Source organism: Gallus gallus, chromosome 1 (assembly GCF_016699485.2).
Source record: "Gallus gallus isolate bGalGal1 chromosome 1, bGalGal1.mat.broiler.GRCg7b, whole genome shotgun sequence".
NCBI lineage: Eukaryota > Metazoa > Chordata > Aves > Galliformes > Phasianidae > Gallus > Gallus gallus.
Genome location: NC_052532.1, coordinates 133,471,599 through 133,489,033, shown reverse-complemented (window position 1 = coordinate 133,489,033; position 17,435 = coordinate 133,471,599). Strand labels below are relative to the sequence as shown.

Genomic DNA, 17,435 nt, shown 5'->3' with positions numbered 1-17,435 from the left:
TTTTTAAAAAACAACTAAAAGCAGTTTCTACTTCAGTTCCTTAATGTCAGGATGATATTTGAAAGAGCTGCTATAAAAGATATTTCCATTGGAGATGGAAACATCTAAGATTACAAAGATATCCATGATTTAGAGCTCCATGCATGTAATGGACAATTAATGTATATTTCTTTTGATCTATTGTTCATCCATAAATATTAGGCACTGAGAACATTCTTGTGGTATGTACTCAGTGTTAAGTATCTTTGTGGCTAAGAGCAGCTGTATTCTTGTTCCGTTAGCTGTGGTAAGACGATGCTGCTGGGGCTCACTCTGTAGTGCTTCCCTCCTGCTCCTTGCTGCTGTTTTTTATCCTTGGCTCTTACTTGCACTCCTTCTCTTTTCTCACTTGGTTTCCTTGTGGTTCCTTTTCTCGTTACCTCCTTTGCTCCCTCAGGACAACTCGTTTTGTTGGGACTCTTTGTTGTGCATCAACTTGTCCCTAAGGGAAGAATAATGGGAACAGTATCCAAACTGAAAGGTCTGGGAGAGAGTTAATGAGCTGGTCAACCATGTTTGACACCTTGAATTTTCTGCACTCCCCTGTACCTTTGGTTGGATGTCCTGAGCCAGATATAGCCAATAGAGTGTCAGTAGCTCTTCCTCCAAGAGTCTGTCCGGTTTCTTTTCAGATATATTAATTATCCATTGGCAATAATAAGAGCACTTGGGTGCTCTAATTAAAGATTCATGCTTAGCTTTTTCTCACATTAATAGTCTCAGTATCATTATAACACTACACACAAAGAGAATTTTGAGCATTTCCAGCACACTTTGATGTGAATGCCTTTTTCTGCCAGTCGTGCTCTCTTTGATATTGCAGACTGCAATTCCCATCTCCTGCATTTGATTTCTCCTAGAGGGAACATCTAATAAGGTGCTACTGGGACACAGCGGGGCCTGCCACTGAGCGACACGACCCCAGCAGGCCATACGCCGAGCAGTACCGGATTGATGCCCAGCAGTTTACTAACCTCTACAAGCTCGTTTCGCCCTGGACATGCGGGGAGCACACTGACATCCTCGCTGAGAGGACATTCCGGCTCCTAGATGAGAATATGGACCACCTCATTGAGTTCAAGGGGCTTGCCAGCTGCCTAGGTATTGGCTTCTTGCATGGGGTGGAAGGTGGATAGAGGTGGGGTGGCAGGAGGTGAGACAGATGTCACATAATTGGACCTTGCACACAGGCAGATAGTGATAAGACAAGGGGGAATGGTTTTAAACTAAGAGAGGGGAGATCTAGGTTCGGTATTAGGAAGAAGTTCTTTACTTAGGGGGCTGTGAGGCACTGGCACAACTGCCCAGAGAAACTGTGGTACCCTAGGGCCCTGGGCAGCCTGAGCTGGTGGGGGGCAGCCCTGCCCACAGCAGAGGTTGGGGCTGGGTGGGATTTGACATCCCTTCCAACCCAAACCATTCTATGATTCTATGAGGATGTGAGCAGGTATTTTTCTTATATGTGTAATTCACTTAACCAGTGACCTTCACTAATATTCACTGTTCTGTTCACAGTAAGTAGGTTAGATTTAAAAGACACCTAAGGTCATCATTCAATATTGTATTAAAATACGTGTTAGTAATTTTGTTGAAAGTATTTTATGAAATAAAACCATACTTGGGTCTGTGTGGAAGACTAGGAAATCTTCTCTGCCAGATTGCTGTACTCAGTATACCTTTGAAATTGAAGTACATTATCTGTAATTGCTTCTTCAAGATTTATCTCAATCTCATTTAAGACTACATGAGTTTGCTGCTGCTGACAGTAAGCAGAACAAAAAAAAATGACCATTGGGGATTGAGAGCAGAGCTTGAGGCCACAGCTGTGCTACCGAGATGAGGCTGTCCATCCCAAAATCTGACTGAAGAACAGTACTACATCTCAGCTGTTGCCTGACCCCAAATAAGAAAAAATGCTTCAACAGTCAAAGCCTCAAGAAATTAAGTAAATCCATATTTTTGCCTCTTAGGCTTTCTAGAATTTATGTGAACCAAATCAACCTGTACTATATTATTATGTGATTTCAATTCTTACATTCTTTAAACTGAAAAGGTTTCCACAGTATTTCAGTGATTTTGAAAGTTTAGAAGCAGTCTTCATTAGCAAGGGCTCTAGCTGCACCACCCAAGCTGCAGAAAGCAACGGTAAGAAATGGGAGAAGGAAGATCTGCTCACTGTAAGTGAAGATCAGGTTCAAGACTGCCTAAAGAACCTGAAGGTGCACAAGTCCATGAGATCCACAGATTCCGAGGGAACTGGCAGAGGAAGTTGCCAAGCCGCTGTCTCTATTTGAAAAGTCATGGCAGACCGGTGAAGTTCTCTGATTGGAAAAGGGGAAATATAACTCCCGTTTTCAAGAAAAGCAAAAAAGAAGACCCAGGGAACCACAGGCCAGTCAGTCTAACCTCTGTGCCTGGCAAGATCATGGAGCAGATCCTCCTGAAGGCCCTGCTAAGGCCTTGGAAAACAAAGACATGGAAAACAAAGATGAGGTGATTGGTGGTAACCAAAATGGCTTCACCAAGGGTAAGTCATGTCATGACTTGTTGGCTTTTTATGATAGAGCTACAGTGTCGGTGGATAAAGGAAGAGCAACTGATGCCAACTATCTGGACTTGTGTAGAGCATTTGACAGTGTCCCGCACAGCATCCTGTCTGCCAAAGTGGAGAAAAATGGATTTGATGGAGTGCTTGCTGGATAAGGATTTGGCAGGATGGTCACACTCAAGAGGGCTGTCGTCAACATCTCAGTATTCAAGTGGAGACTGGTGATGAGTGGTGTTCCTCAGGGATTGGTGCTGGAACCAGTGCTGTTTATCCTTTTTGTAGGTGACAGTGACAGTGGGATTGCGTGCACCCTCAGCAAGTTTGCAGATGACAGCAAGCTGAGCAGTGCTGTTGACATGCCAGAGGGAAGAGATGCCATGCAGAGGGACTTGGACAGGCTTGAGAGATGGGCCCATGCCAGCCTCATGAAGTTCAACAAGGCAAAGTGCAAGGTCCTGCACTTGTGCTGAGGCAATCCCAAACACAGATACAGGTTGGGCAGGGAATGGCTTGAGAGCAGCCCTGAGGAAAAGGATTTGGGGGTGTGAGTTGGTGAAAGACTCAGTGCTAGCCAGCAGTGTGTGCTTGCAGTCCAGAAGGCCTACCACATCCTGGAATGCATCAAGAAAAGTGTGACCAGCAGGTCAAGTGAGGTGATTCTACCCCTCTACTCTGCTCTCACGAAACCACACCTGGAATACTGTGTCCAGTTTTGGACCCCCAACGCAAGAAGGACATGGAGCTGTTGGAGCAGGTCAAGAAGAGTGCCATGAAGATGATCAGAGGGCTGAACCATCTCCTCTAAGGGGACAGGCTAGGAGAGCTGGGGTTCTTCAGCCTACAGAAGAGAAAGCTCCAGGGGGACCTTGTAGCGGCCTTCCGGTACCTGAAGGGGGCCTACAGGAAGGCTGGGAAGGGACTTTTTAGAAGGTCATATAGTGACAAGATGAGGGGAAATGGCTTTGAACTGGAAGAGGTTAGATTTATACTAGATATCAGGAAGAAATTCTTTTCTGTGAGGGTGGTGAGACATTGGAACAGGTTGCCCAGAGAGGTTGTGGACGCCCTCTCCATGGAGGGCCAGGCTGGATGGGGCTGTGAGCAACCTGGTCTAGAGGGAGGTGTCCCTGCCTATAGTAGGGGTTAGAACTAGGTGATTTTAAAGGTCCCCTCCAACCCAACTCATTCTATGAATCTCATTTCATCTGATCACTGAAAATATTAGCTATACTACAGGAGAAGTGGATACCTTGTTGGGGCTTATTTTATAGAACAGTGGTAAGGGCTAAAGGGAAGAAACATTAAAGACCTGATGGCCCCCAAGGAAGAGAGTTTTCTGTCTCTCCCCTTTCTTGTTCCTGCTTGTCTTGAAGCAGCAAACAGCCTTCACTAGATTCTCCTTGATACTTCTAAATGATGACGAGGTTCCATGGGGTAGGTACTCCCAGTCTATTTGACAACAACAAAGAACACAACAGATGCCAGTCACCTGCTGTTCCTCATTCATAGGCACAACTTAAAATATTTCGAAGTAATATGCTTGTTTTCATATATTGTTCTTACAAACAATTCTCTTTTGTGCACCGAGATGGCTGATTTATTTTAAGCTGTGGGAGTAAATGCTCTAGTCCACTTCCTTATTTTTCTTCTCCCTCTCCCCCCCCCTTCTTCTCACAGATGTCATGTATAACGGAGAAATGAATGAAAAGATTAAGTTCCTGTATAAGCTGCACATCCCACCTGGTAAGAAATTTGAAAGGATATACCTCAGTTTCCCTTAAAAAAAAAAGCAATCAGCAAACCAGCTGATGGAAACTGTTGGGAAGAGGCTACTTTATGAACTGTCTCGCTTCCTTCAGCTGGGATTTGCGTTTCTAATTACGCTCACTCCAGTTAAAAGCTTTTTGGGTAGAATTTATGGATACAAAACGTTAAGGCTCACATCTGCCGCATCCGGAGATGTTTTGCCACCAGTTCTATGGTTACTTCTAGACTAAATACAAACTGGGATTACGTTATTGGATGGCTGTACTCAATTTGCAGTGGAAATGTCCTCATCACATCTCGATGCAGTTGTGATGAGGTGACGAAATTTTGCAATAGTTTCTCTGTTCAAAGTTTTGAATTCAGTGTGCCATTCCTGGCAGACTTCCTACTCTTACTGCGGCTCCAGCCTTACTTACATTAACAGAATTTTACATTACGATTAAATGAAGTAACTGCTTCAAAACATATTTGCCCTATTATTTAGCTTTCTTCAAGTATGTACGTTTTACAAACAGAAATAACCACTGTGCAGCATTAGAAGGATTAATGATACCTCTTTTGGACAGCTCTCACAGAAGATGAAAGAGACAGCCAGTCACCACTGAAGAATCCTTTGCTGTCAACTTCAAGACCATTAGTCATTGGGAAATCAAACGGTATGGCGGAAGTGGTTCTCTACTCTATGCATGTGTGTATGAGATAAAGACTTTCCGCATGTTACCCCACTCCATTATCTTCACTCTCTGGGTTTTATTCTGAAATGTTGATTTACTGCAATGACTTGAAAACTAATTCTCCTTTTTGTGTCCGCTCCATAAAAGGAGATGCAGTAGATTACCAAAAGCAATTGAAACAGATGTTGAAGGATCTAGCCAAAGAAAAGGATACGAAAACTGAAAAAGAATTGCCAAAAATGAGCCAGGTATGTATGTTAGGGGCTGTGGTCTGTTTTTAAAGCAGAGAGCGTTGACAAATGAACTGAGCTCTTAGGGTAACTTAAGCCCAAGCTCAGATTCAGTCCTTCCGGTATCTAGGACTGGGTTATTCTGATGGAGGGAAAAGGCATCATGTTAAAAACCAATCAGCCACCTTTCTAAGCATCTTCCTCTCCACAGAGTGGCTGGTAAATACACGTATAGTGTTAGCAGGATGGAAAAAAGCACTCTTCTGAAACCCAAAGAATTACTGAGAATGCATATTGCTGTTCTGTCTCTTCTGACGTCCTCCCCACCGGATGGGTAACCTTGTTGGTCCATCACCAGCTGAGACTTGCCCTGTCTTAGCCTAATGCTGACCCTGAACAGCAGGAGACAGCCAAAGGCTCTTGTCGTCTTGCCATCTCTTCTCTAATGCCAGTACTGTGAATGCTTTTGATACAAGGAAATCTACTGGGGAAAGGGGGCCCTGTATTATTAAAACGTGTATGGACATACAAAGAGAAATGAGATTTTACCTAGAATCCCTTCTGTGATGGTATAGCTACAAAAGTCTTTAATGGGTGGCCTGTCCCCAGCCTTTCATAAGCTTAGCAGCACTCGCAGCATCTGAGGGCAGCGTTTGATTGAACTTTGATCCCTTTCATCTTGAATTAACCTTTGATTGTGTGAAACTTCAGGTCTCACAGATGGAACAGCTCATTACTTAAGGAGCATCTGTGAAGTGCAAGTGAGGGAAGGAGTTTGCTTTTTTTTTTTAATTAGAAAAAAAAAATACTGGTGAGAGATGGGGAAGCGGTGGACGGGAACGTATTCACAGGTCTGTGAGTGGCTACTGTGGTTGTGAAAATCACTCTAACAACCCATGATTTTTCTGCCAGTAACAGACTGTATCTCCACTTACTCTTTGGTCATCTATGAGGTCCTGTTCTAAGCAAGGAAGCAAAATACTTTTCTGCTCTGTTCCCCTTTTGATTTTCAGTACGAGTGTTTCTTAGCTTCAGTGGAGGTTGAAATCCCTTTGCTTGCAGTTTTCTAAAACAAGCAGAAGTTAAAAATAAGCAAATCTGCAGACAGTATTCTGCATTCCTTTGCAATACTCTGCCCTCCCCCGACTCCCAGTTACCCATGGCATAGCTGTTCAGCACCTCACTTCGGGTTTTTCATCCTTTACAGAGGGAATTCATTCAGTTCTGCAAAACCTTGTACAGCATGTTTCATGAAGATCCAGAGGAGAATGACTTATATCAAGCCATTGCCACTGTGACCACCCTATTACTTCAGATTGGAGAAGTAGGACAAAGGAGCATCAGCCTGGGGAGCGGATCGGATGAATTCAGTGAGGACCTGCAGGCCCAGGCCTCCGCTTCAGACCACGATGCTGTTTTTAATGACACTGTGAAGACCCCTCACAGAGACTCTCAGTCTTCGCCTGTGACCGAAGGGGACTGGACCGTCTCTTTTGAACACATTTTAGCATCCCTCTTAACTGAACAGTCGTTAGTTAATTTCTTTGAAAAACCCCTAGAGCTAAAACCAAAACTTGAGAACGCAAAGCTGAATCAGTATAGTCTCAAAACAAATGGAATGGGCTGCCAGTCACGGAGCGAACATACAAAGCTAAACACACAGTAGCAACAAACCTATCAATCAAAAAGAACGTGCACTGAAATTATGCCAAAGCACACACTGTACAAGGCTTTCAGTCAGCAGTGGACTTCTGATAAACAATTTGTTAGTTTGTGGCTTTCAGTTTAAAGAGTTTTAAGGCTAAAGGGTATGCAAGTCGTTTTGTGCCATCCACTGAGTGTTAAAAGGAAACATCTGTGTACAGTGGGAAGGCACTGAAGTCCTCTTCCATAGTGGGAGAGCAGAGGCTGGCTCCTGTTGTCCCTTTTTCTTTTTTTTTTTAAAGAAAAAAACCAAACAAACAGGAAAACTATTCAGCTACTGTCTGCAGTTTGTTTAGGTTGCCTTTTTTGCACTAATAACTGAAAACTGTTTCAATGCTGGGAATTGAAACTATTTTAATATATTTGATTGTATTCCGATTTGTATGTCTTGCTGAAACGTTAAGTGTACATGGACTGTGCTTTTGATGTTGGTCTCTGAAAGTATGCACTTTTCAATAAACCCTTTTTGTACCAGACCTGCGTTGACAATTTCTGGATTGATGGGATCAAAGTGCCATTAGTTTCTACTTGAAATTCCCTCAGGTAGTGTGGTCCCATTTAATGGCCTGGCCAGAGCGCCATGTCGCAGAGCAGTATGCAGACTTGGCTGGGAGAAGCCTTCTGACTCAAAGCACAGCGGAAGAAGAACAGCTACAGACTCTTTCCAGGAGAGATTACATACACAAAGTACTGTTACAATACCTGTGCCATGGCTCTTTATTCCCACAGGAACAAAACCCTAAGACTTTGCCAGCCAAACACTATCTTCTGTATTACATTCACATGTAGCAGAAGTCTACAAATTTTTGTTTATTTTGACTTGTATTGTTTAGAATCACAGAACGGCCTGGGTTGAAAAGGACCACAATGATCATTGAGTTTCAACCCCCCTGCTATGTGCAGGGTCGCCAACCACCAGACCAGGCTGCCCAGAGCCACATCCAGCCTGGCCTTGAATGCCTCCAGGGATGGGGCATCCACAGCCTCCTTGGGCAACCTGTTCCAGTGCATCACCACCCTCTGCGTAAAAAACTTCCTAAAAAAATACCACCACCACCATTATGCAAAGCCCCAAGAAAACAGGCTGTCACCTGTTCAACTCAGTGCTCCACGGGTGAGATCTTGAAGAGACCGGACAATAAAAAAGATTTAAGAGTAAACTTTCTTCTTAATAATTTTATTGTCATTAAAATCGGTTTAATTTTCATCCACGTTGACTGTCTGTAGACCTGCAAAACAAGAAGTTGTACCGTCAGCTATTCCTGCCATAACTTCCTTTCACATACACGCAAGCCTTCCCAAGAGAAGCCCACCTATGGCATGAAAGCTAGTTTGCTGATCTACTTCTGGAACAACTACACAGGGAAGTACTAATGGAAGCTTCACGTTAAATCCATTCTGTAGATAAGGTATTTTTCAGCTGACACGCATAAAGGCTCTACCTGCTTGTCTAAAGTATTAGACATACTTTAAATAGGAAAACATGAATCTTCAATGACTCTAGCATCTACAGCGTTTTTTTTTCTTTCAAATATATTTGTATATATTATTTCACAGAATTCCCTACTTACAGTTTTAACGCTGACCAGGCAAGCTATCCTGCTCTCTACAGTAGATTAAGTTAAATGTGCAGTTTGACCCCTTTCTGCCCACTCTTCGTCCTAGCTTTGCATTGCAGGACGGGAGCTGTCCTATTTCACTAGTTGTTCATGACTTCCTTCAGGAAGAGAGACACCATGCCACCATACCTTTGAACGTTGTGACTGGTACGTAGGTAACCAGTGTGTACAGCTTGTTTGGGGAATCTTCGTCCTCATTGCGCTTTCTGGACAAACGCACACGGATACGGTAAGGAACGTTCCTAAAACAAGACATCATTAACTGTCAATAAAATACGTACTGAATTTGATTTTAGCCAACGGGAAAGAAGAAAAGCTCTTTGTTCCATGGTTACCAACCTCTCTGATTTCTGAAGCTTTGCCTATTTGTTTAAAGATACGATGAGTCAATCCTGTTTCTGTTAACAGCACCGTAACAAGAATGGAAGCCTGTACCTCAGAATGTATGCTGCTCGCCTTAGAGGAGCTTCTATATTTAAGTGCACCATTAAGAGTCAACTGAGCCTTGAGAACTGATGATCCACTGGTAGCATAACAGCTGAAGTGCACCACTGCTCTACTACTGATCCAGCAAACAGACTACGAAAATGATTATCATCAGCGAGCAGCTGTTACTAACAGGCACTTCTTACCTGAATAGAATACAATAGCTCAGTTGGAAGATATCTACAAAGATTGTTGAGTCTAACTGCCCAACCAGTTCCGGGCTAGCAAGAAGTTAAAGCATATTAATTGAAGGCATTATCCAAATGCCTCCTAAACACGGACAGGAAAGGGATATCACCAACCTCTCTAGGAAGCCTGTTCCAGTGTTTGAGCTCCTCACAATAAAGAAATTGTCCCTAATGCCCAGTCTGAACCTCTCCTGGTGCAGCTCTGTGCTATTTTCCTTCCGCCATTGGCTCCCAGGAGCAGAGCACCTCGCTCTGCTTCTCAGGGCACTGCAGGGAGCAGTGAGATCAACTCTTCTCCTCCTCCAGACTGTGCTGCCCAGTGCCCTCAGCTTCACAGGACATGCCTTTAGCCCTGGTAACAGCTCTGGTGCCCTCCTCTGGGCTCTTTCCAGGACCTTAACGTTCTTTTTATGCTGTGAAGCCCAGAACCGCACACCATATTTAAGGCTGGGCCACAACAACATTAAATATAGTGGAAGAATCACCTCTTTCAACTGTGTGTACGTGCTGTGCTTAATACAGCCCAAAACAGTTTGCCCTTAGGCTGCCAGGGCACACTGCTGGCTCACACTGAGCCTGCTGCCACCTGCACCACCAGCTCCCTTCCTAATGAACTGCTCCAGCCCCTCATCTCCCTGTCTGTGCCCGAGGGCCTTGTTAAAGAGTCAGAGTATCACTCAACCTGTATGCCACAAGACAGTGCAACCTTAGTATGCATTAGAGCTAAACAAAGGTCTTACCTATGGACATACAGTTGATCAGTGTTTCTTTCTCACAAAGCCCGTGGAATCACAGCTGAACTGCTCTGCTGGTTTTGTGATGCTCAGTCACAGCCTAGCGTCCTCCCTTAATACTGCACTGAACATGACATTTTTCAAGTAGTCTCCCACTCAAAGGAACCCGGGATTTTGGTCAAGTCTTGCTCTGAGTAGTTCACTCAGGAGAAAGAACTTCCTCCTTGCTATACACTCTCAGAGCATGTTTACTAAATCAGATCCAGCATAAAGCACTTTCATGCTGTGTTTTAATTACAGTATGAAACATGCTTCAATTCTCCCACCTCTTTAAGCTGAAAGCATTTCTTATTACTTGGACTGGCTCACTGACCATCGCACCAGCTGACACTGTGATCTCAGTCTCTCTTCATCCTTCCAGAAGATGTTAATAATCCTGGACTAGCAACAACTGCAGTTAAACTCGCAGCGGAACGACAGAAGTGATGACTCCCTGCTCTTTTATGCTGAATGCATTTAGCAGCACTTTTACAAATTAACCCCAAGAAGCCCTGGATAGTAGCATCAGGACTAAGCTCTGAAGTTATGCCGTCACCTGACTGAACAACTGCTACTTCACACATGAACCACAGCAGCTTAATACTAAGGACAGAAAAACAGCCCATCCAATAACTTAGTCCCATCTTCCCACTCTGCTTTGGAAGGAAGGGTTGCCAAAGCACACAAGGACTCTGAATATGGCACGGGCCAGACTTAGACTTACAGTATGAATCCCTGCCAGGTAACTTTATTATGGTGTAAAAGATCCCAAGTAAAAGATCCCACTCCTTACAGTCAGTAATAGCCTTTGGGCCACCTTAACACATACTGAATCAACTGGCTCTCTGGCAGCAATTTAACACAAGTTTTTTATTTTTTGGCCCCCAAGCAACTTTACTATTTGTATTCTCAACACAAGGCTAACGGCCCTGTTTAGAACACACATCATTTTCCTGTGCAGCATTCTGTCTGTTCACCACGCTTCAGACCTAATTCTCTTCAGGCACATTACAGATCCCAGGTACCTGGCCAGGAATGCAATGGGTTTCCAAAACCTTCCTGCTACGATAGGCATTGGGGTACTACAGTACTATGATAGTACTGCAAGAAGGTTACAGATCTGTCCAGCCCTCTAAGTCCTGTATATATAAAGACATTGTAACAAAGTTCCTCCCCGCCCAACCCAGAAAGTAGCAGAAACGTACCTTATTCCTTTCGCCCAGACTGCTTTGTTCAGCCTGGTGTCAATGCGAACGTCAGGAGTACCCATTTCTTTCATTGCAAATTTACGGATCTCCTTGAGAGCACGCGGGGCCCGCTTCTTGAAGCCCCTGGGACAAGCACAAGAACCATTTAGTGACCTTCAGCAAACCGTCAGCACCACACACTCGCTGCAGCAATCACCCACCAGCATTCTCTAAACACGCAATTCAAACGACCTCAACCATCACTGTCAGTTTGCTGTCTCATCCCTCTCTTGCTCCAAGTTCATTTCTGCCATTTCACCAATTACAGCTTCATCTCCTGTGTGACCGCAGCCATACACATATGAAGAGATCCAAAGGGAACGTTGCAGTGCGCCTTCCCAAGCACTTTACTGCTGCATGGCTGTACGAGCTTCAGGACATTGTCAAACACACACAACTCCCAACCAACACTGCTCATCTCAAACCATACCCCGACTTACACCTCACCCAACTCAGCAATGAGCACACATCCAATTACATGGCTACAGCACTACTTCTAAAACTCATCTTAGTGGGATACGTTTTAAACTTCAGCTGGGAAATAACACTTACACTCCATGGATCCGCTTGTGGATGTTGATGGTGTACTCCCTGGTCACCACCTCGTTGATGGCAGATCGCCCCTTCTTCTTCTCGCTGCCTTTCTTTGCGGGAGCCATCTGAGCACCACTGAAAAGCACCCACGCACACATCAAACGCACACCCCTACCACCTTCCCCACACTGCGTTCCCAGCTCCTTACAGGCCTCACAACTCCCATGTTCAGGATGTTATTTCCGATTAACCCGTCATAGAATGGCTCGGGTTGGAAGGGACCTCAAGGATCATCGACCTGCAACCCCAGTGCTGCAGGCAGAGCCGCCAACCTCCACATTTAATACTAGACCAGGTTGCTCAAAGCCCCATCCAACCTGGCCTTCAATGCTTCCAGGAAGGGGACATCCACAACCTCTCTGCGCAGCCTGTTGCAGCACCTCACCACTCTCCCAGTAAAGAATCACTGGGGTCACATCACCGGGCTCCGTGGCCGCTTCCCAAGACGCTTTCCCCAGCTGATCATAACCTCCCCCCCCTCCTGCTTCTGTACCCCCACGCTCCCTCCTCCTTCAGGGCGGCCCAGGAGGGGCCTATGCTCTCCTGCTCCCACCCTCCCGCCCCGATGCCCAGCAGAGCCCGGAGCCCCGCACAGTCCGCAGCCCCTGCACAGCTGCCCCGCGGCCTCGGCGAGCCCGCTTCCCGCCCATCCCAGCTCCGGCTGGGGGGCGCGGGGATGAGTGCTCATCCCTACGGAGAGGAGGCCCGCCGAGAGCAATGCCCCGCCGCCCCCTGCGCTGAGCCGCCCCCTGCTCCGTGGCAAGCATAAGAGAGCTCCCGCAGCGGGCCCTGCGGAGAGGATGGCGGCGGATTAAGGACAGCTGGGCCCGCGCCCCACTCACCCCGCTCGGGCGCAGGCCGGAAAGGAAGGCGGAAGGGAGCGGGGGAGCAAGGAACCCTTCCGGGTTGCGGTCCACTGCGCCTGCGCAAACGGAAGAGCGGGGTGGCACGGGATGGGGGGTGCGGCGCGCATGCGCACTGGCATTTTAACAGCCGATGCCGACAGTCAGCCAGGAGTTGATGGGGTTTTTGATAGGCTGTTCTGATTGTACTACCACGTGGTGTATGCTCCTGCTAAGCTGGCTTGTTTACTTTTTGCTGGGTTAAAGGCTCTCCCTCACGTCTGAGGAACTTACACAAGCATCTCTGTGTTGGGCTCCGAGTGCTGCCTTCCCACGTGCCATCCACCTTTAGGGGTCTTTCTTGTAGGTTGGCCCTTGTATAGCGGCTTGCCTTGAGGATTATCCCATTGGTAGGCAGTGTCCCATTCAATCTGCACCTCTCACCTCTGAGACGCTAAAGGGCACCAGCTGGCACATGGCAACATGTGATGACTTCCCTGTTTGCCTAGGGAAATAGCCAGAGCTGAGTGATTCCACTGGGACAAGGCAGACACCAGCTATACTACACCAGAACAACAAACTACTGTGTAAAAGAGGCCTGGCAATCCATGTGCATGTAACAGGGAGCAAGGGCAATAATCCAGAGCTGGAACGTGTGTACAGAGGAGAAATGAGACAGAGCATGAAAAATGAGATACTGACGTAAATCTGCTCTCACAAGTGCCCTGTGTCCTTCCAAACAACAACGTAAGCCAGCTTAGGGGAAGGCAACCCCACCCCATTGACAGCCTATTAACTGCTGCAGTACTGCTGGTTTGAGGCTGAGTTCGGGCATACCACGGAGCATCAGGAGAACTTCTCAAAGAGATTTTCTCTTCCCGTGGCTTCTGTCATAGTAATTGAGATCCAAGAGTCATAGAATCAGAATATCCCAAGTTGGAAGGAACCTAACAAGGATCACAGAGTCCAGCTCCTGGCTCCACACAGATCACCTCGTATTCAATCCCTATGTCTGACAGGGCTGTCCAAATACTCCCTGAACTCGGGGCCGTGCCCACAGCCCTGTGCAGCCTGTTCCATGCCCACTGCCCTGTGGTGCAGCCCCTTTCCCTCACCCCCAGCTGCCCCTCCCCTGACAGCTCCATGCCGTTCCCTCAGGCCCTGTGGCTGTCACACAGAGCAGAGCTCAGTGCTGCCCCTTCGCTCCCTGTGAGGAGCTGCAGCCGCCATCAGGCCTCCCCTCAGCTCCTCTGCTCTGCGCTGAGCGCACCGAGGGGCCTCAGCCGCTCCTCACACATCTTCCCTTCCAGACCCCTCCACCATCTTCATAGCCCTTAAGAAGTGCTGTTTCCATGGGTGTTTTCTCTGAAGCGCTCATGTTCCTTCATTACCACTTCCCTGCATGAACTTTCTGGGCTCCAAACGGACAGATTTCCCTTCCCATTTCCAAGAACAAGTCTGTACAGAAGTAGGTGGTGTTTATGAAGTTAGCCCCTGCTTAGCTAATGTGCCTTCACTAAGGTTTGTTAATAGTTAATGGCAAGAAGTTTCCTCAGACATCGGGTGAGAGAACCTTAGGGTTTGGTGCTTCATCTGGAGGGGTCACTCTTGCTTCACTGAATGTAAGAACTTAAATGTGAGCGCAGTGACTCAGATATCTGGGAGAGGTGACTGAAGCCAGTGGTAGAAACGCTTTCTTAGAGACCAGATGTAGTCTTAAAATACTTTTCAGAGACAGATGTTTGATTCTCTAATCTTCCTTCAGTACGAACTAAAATACCTTTGTACCAGTCATTGTTGCCAGCCAGTCCTGCTGTGGAAGCAGTGGGGTCATTTTGCCAGCAGGTTTTCTCCAGGAGATTTTTAGCTTTTTTTTTGTTTTTTACAAAAGGCTTTTCAGAACCCAGGGCAAGTGAACTTTTTTCTGAAAGTTTACTTTCACCATTTGCAGCTCCTAACCCAATTATCTCTGTTGTTTCTGTATGGCACAGAGGTCAGAGATGAACACGGAGGCCCTGTGAAATCCCTGGTGCAGAAGTGTGGGAAGGCCAGAATGATCTGTGCTCTCTTAAAGGTTAGGCCGAGTCAGGCAGATGCAGGCTGTCCTGAGGGGCTCTGGTAGCTATCCCTTCAAACCTGCTGTGGCAGATGAAGACATTCCTACACCTAGTTGTCCACCTTGTTCTTTGTTGGAGCTTGCTGCTCCTGCAGCAGAATTGCAGAGGGAAAGCAGGTCTGTGCTTTGGCTGCTCCATCTTGTCAATTTGAATTTAACATGAAAGAGTCTGCACACGGATGCCCAAGTGGAGGCTAGACTGTATGCAGTGGGGGTATGTTAGCTAATCTAGCAGAGGTATAGCAGAAAACTCAGGACAGCCAAGTCTGTAAGCACTGAAGCTGCTGCTTGGCGAACATGGGTCAAAGCCTGGGTATATGCTGCATCAGACTGCTGTAAACTGTTTGCTGTGCACTGCGTTTTGTCCCAGTCCAAAACTGGTTGGTTGGAAGTACAGAGCTACGGCCTTCAGAATGATAAGAGAATGTAAAATTAGCTGTCCTGGCTAGCAGCTATTTTAACTTCCTAAGCTATCATTCTCATTGTCTGTGCCATAGCCCAGATCCCATAGGAGATTTGTTTTTGCTAACTGGATGCCAAATACCCTGTAAGGCTATAGCTAATACTAAAAATCTAAAGTGAATCACGTAGTTGAACAGCCACAGGAAAATGTGTGCAAGTCCTGCAATTAAGCCTTTTGGCTATTTTATTTTATTCTACAAATAAAGACACTGTCCATCATTAAATGGAAAAAAAAAATAGCTTAAGATGTATATAGCATGAAACAGTAGTACCCTTCACAAAAAAACATTTCTAATTCATTAGTTTATTACAAAATATCCACTCACAAAAAAGCACAAGCACAATCTTTATACTTGTGAAATGAGTTGATATTTCATATACAAAATAATTTCCACATAATTCCATATAATTTTATTTTATATAGAAATAGGTCATTATTACAACAGCTGTACAATACACTACTTTTTATTTAATAATTACATAAAATCTTTCTTAGAAACATATCAACAGAAAACATACAAAAAAAGCGAAAAGTGCATTTCTTCTTTCCCCCCCAAAGGAAAATCCAACCCTAAATGTTATAATGAAGGAGATATGTAATAGTCTGCAGCATCCCGAGTCAGTGGGCCAAAACACAGTGCATATTTCTCAGAGACTTGCAGTGAGTGAGTTATTTAGCTTGAAGAAGGATCCATCTTGTATTACGGGAGAGATGCATGATTGTGCTTACAATTTGAGTTCACCTTTGCAATCACAATTCATATAGAAAACAGTCCAGTGTTTTTTGTTGTTGCTGTTTTGTTCTCAGTCACGAAGAACAGTTAGGGTAAGCTGCATAATACTTCTCAGATTCTAAATCAAGGGCTATGAGCTGTAGACCATCTTCACCAATGACCAGGCTTTCTTTTCCATTGGATGTGCTAATTTGGCCACAAGAATAAGGAAACAGACTTCTCTTTACAGAAAGTGCCTAGGTTTTGTCCTCTGTGCAGTTGTGCAAAATAATAACAATAATCATAATAAAAATAATCTCTTGTTCTCTCCTCAATAGACCTTTGACGCAGTGCTTTTCATACACAAAAGAAGAACCGAAAGAGTGAAGGCCAAGTACCTCATGTGTCTGTCAACAGTCTTTTGGAATTGCCAGCCAGCTTTCCAAGCGACACGCCAAGCTGGAACTCCTCCTCCTGTGCACTCAGTGATGATGGAGTCTGCACAGGATAGCGTTCCTCTTTGTTTCGCTCTGCCGGTACGTGCTGTGCTCACAAGACAGCACAAGCTGAATCCAGGGTGCCGTCAGTGTGCTGTGTGCAGCAGTCTGTCCTCTGTGGCATCACAGAGCTGTGAAACAAAGGCTCGTGCAAAAGCCGAAACAGTAAGTACAAAGTCATTCTCTCCTGCCCCATGTGCCCATTGGTTAAAGCTAATCGTGCATTGATTGTGCTGGTGGGACTCTATCGCAGTGGCTGTGGTAAATTTGATGATTCTGATAAGCTATTGCTTCTTCTTGGTAGCTGCTGCTGCTGCTGCTGCTGCTGTGTCTGATGATACCCCATATTTCCTTGCTGTGGTGAGTAAGATGACAGGAGCAAAGAATCAGTTTGCTCATTGTGCAAAGAACTTGGTGTTTGTACCTACAGATAAAATAAAATTCATCTCGTTGTTTGATTCTTTCACATGTTAGAGCTCGTCGTCCTCAATGTACAGCATGCTTAAAAAACATTACTCTTTTGCTGGCTTTTATTTCTGGGGCTGTGTGCTTGGCAAGGGGTTTGCTTACCTATGCTAGGAGGAATGGACTTAAGTTGCAGCAAAGAAGATTGCAATTAGGCATTGAGAAAGGTTTTCCAGTAGGCATGCCCTGCCTAGGACTTGCAGGTTATTCTGAAAAGTCTGTTTAAGTACAGGCTGAGACAAACGTGTCAGAAATGACATAACTAGGTGGTAGAAATGAAGCAGAAATGACACGGGGGATCCTAGTGGACCTCGTGAGGCCCCTTCTAGCCCTTTCTTTTTGTGAGTACATGGTAGGGTGCAACCTTGCAGTTTTGAAGTCCATGTGAATTTTGCAGATGCTTGTATGAGAATGGGGTCTGCCTTTTCTTTTTTCTTTTCCCCCCTATTAATTCTCAGCTACGGTAAGGAT

The 17,435-nt window shown here is 45.6% G+C and overlaps 3 protein-coding genes and 2 long non-coding RNA genes across 15 annotated transcripts in view; 2 read left to right on the top strand and 3 right to left on the bottom strand.

The window, feature by feature from the left end:
• Positions 1–7,438, top strand: part of TBC1D8 (TBC1 domain family member 8) — a 49,978-nt gene extending 42,540 nt beyond the window's left edge. For all 3 annotated transcript variants that reach the window (XM_425583.8, XM_004938504.5, XM_046915958.1), the window contains exons 16-20: positions 900–1,140; positions 4,265–4,330; positions 4,921–5,010; positions 5,176–5,276; positions 6,466–7,438. In XM_425583.8, the coding sequence (XP_425583.3) occupies positions 900–1,140; positions 4,265–4,330; positions 4,921–5,010; positions 5,176–5,276; positions 6,466–6,924 (957 nt within the window). In that variant the 3' untranslated portion in view covers positions 6,925–7,438. The remainder of the gene's footprint in view (positions 1–899; positions 1,141–4,264; positions 4,331–4,920; positions 5,011–5,175; positions 5,277–6,465) is intronic.
• Positions 9–6,466, bottom strand: LOC121108986. The gene is made up of 2 exons (XR_005843653.1): positions 6,194–6,466; positions 9–481 (listed from the first exon to the last, which is right to left on the bottom strand). It is a non-coding gene; the product is annotated as an uncharacterized LOC121108986 (long non-coding RNA).
• A 215-nt stretch (positions 7,439–7,653) lies between the features above and the next one.
• RPL31 (ribosomal protein L31) lies at positions 7,654–12,756 on the bottom strand. Its single transcript, NM_001277755.2, has 5 exons — positions 12,712–12,756; positions 11,828–11,944; positions 11,234–11,359; positions 8,711–8,823; positions 7,654–8,191 (listed from the first exon to the last, which is right to left on the bottom strand). The coding sequence occupies exons 2-5, from the start codon at positions 11,932–11,934 to the stop codon at positions 8,160–8,162; spliced, it is 378 nt and encodes a 125-aa protein (NP_001264684.1). The 5' UTR covers positions 11,935–11,944; positions 12,712–12,756; the 3' UTR covers positions 7,654–8,159.
• LOC121108985 lies at positions 12,705–16,498 on the top strand. 2 transcript variants are annotated; one of them, XR_005843651.2, is made up of 3 exons: positions 12,705–13,121; positions 14,703–14,944; positions 16,341–16,498. It is a non-coding gene; the product is annotated as an uncharacterized LOC121108985 (long non-coding RNA). The 2 variants fall into 2 exon arrangements; XR_005843652.2 differs by having other exon boundaries at positions 14,703–14,785; positions 16,341–16,468.
• Positions 15,442–17,435, bottom strand: part of NPAS2 (neuronal PAS domain protein 2) — a 98,055-nt gene continuing 96,061 nt past the window's right edge. For 6 of the 8 annotated variants that reach the window (XM_015277677.4, XM_015277680.4, XM_015277681.4 and 3 more), the window contains one exon: positions 15,442–16,923. In XM_015277677.4, coding sequence (XP_015133163.1) covers positions 16,744–16,923 — 180 coding nt within the window. In that variant the 3' untranslated portion in view covers positions 15,442–16,743. The remainder of the gene's footprint in view (positions 16,924–17,435) is intronic. The other 2 variants (XM_015277679.4, NM_001030542.3) reach the window with 2 other exon arrangements.

Excerpts from the sequence above, each read along its gene's own strand:
- RPL31 (NM_001277755.2), bottom strand. The coding sequence starts at position 11,934 with ATGGCTCCCGCAAAGAAAGGCAGCGAGAAGAAGAAGGGGCGATCTGCC. Across the intron at positions 11,360-11,827 it reads CACAAGCGGATCCATGGAGT|GGGCTTCAAGAAGCGGGCCC; the intron begins GTAAGTGTTATT and ends TGCTTGTCCCAG. Across the intron at positions 8,192-8,710 it reads ACCAGTCACAACGTTCAAAG|GTCTACAGACAGTCAACGTG; the intron begins GTATGGTGGCAT and ends CTTGTTTTGCAG.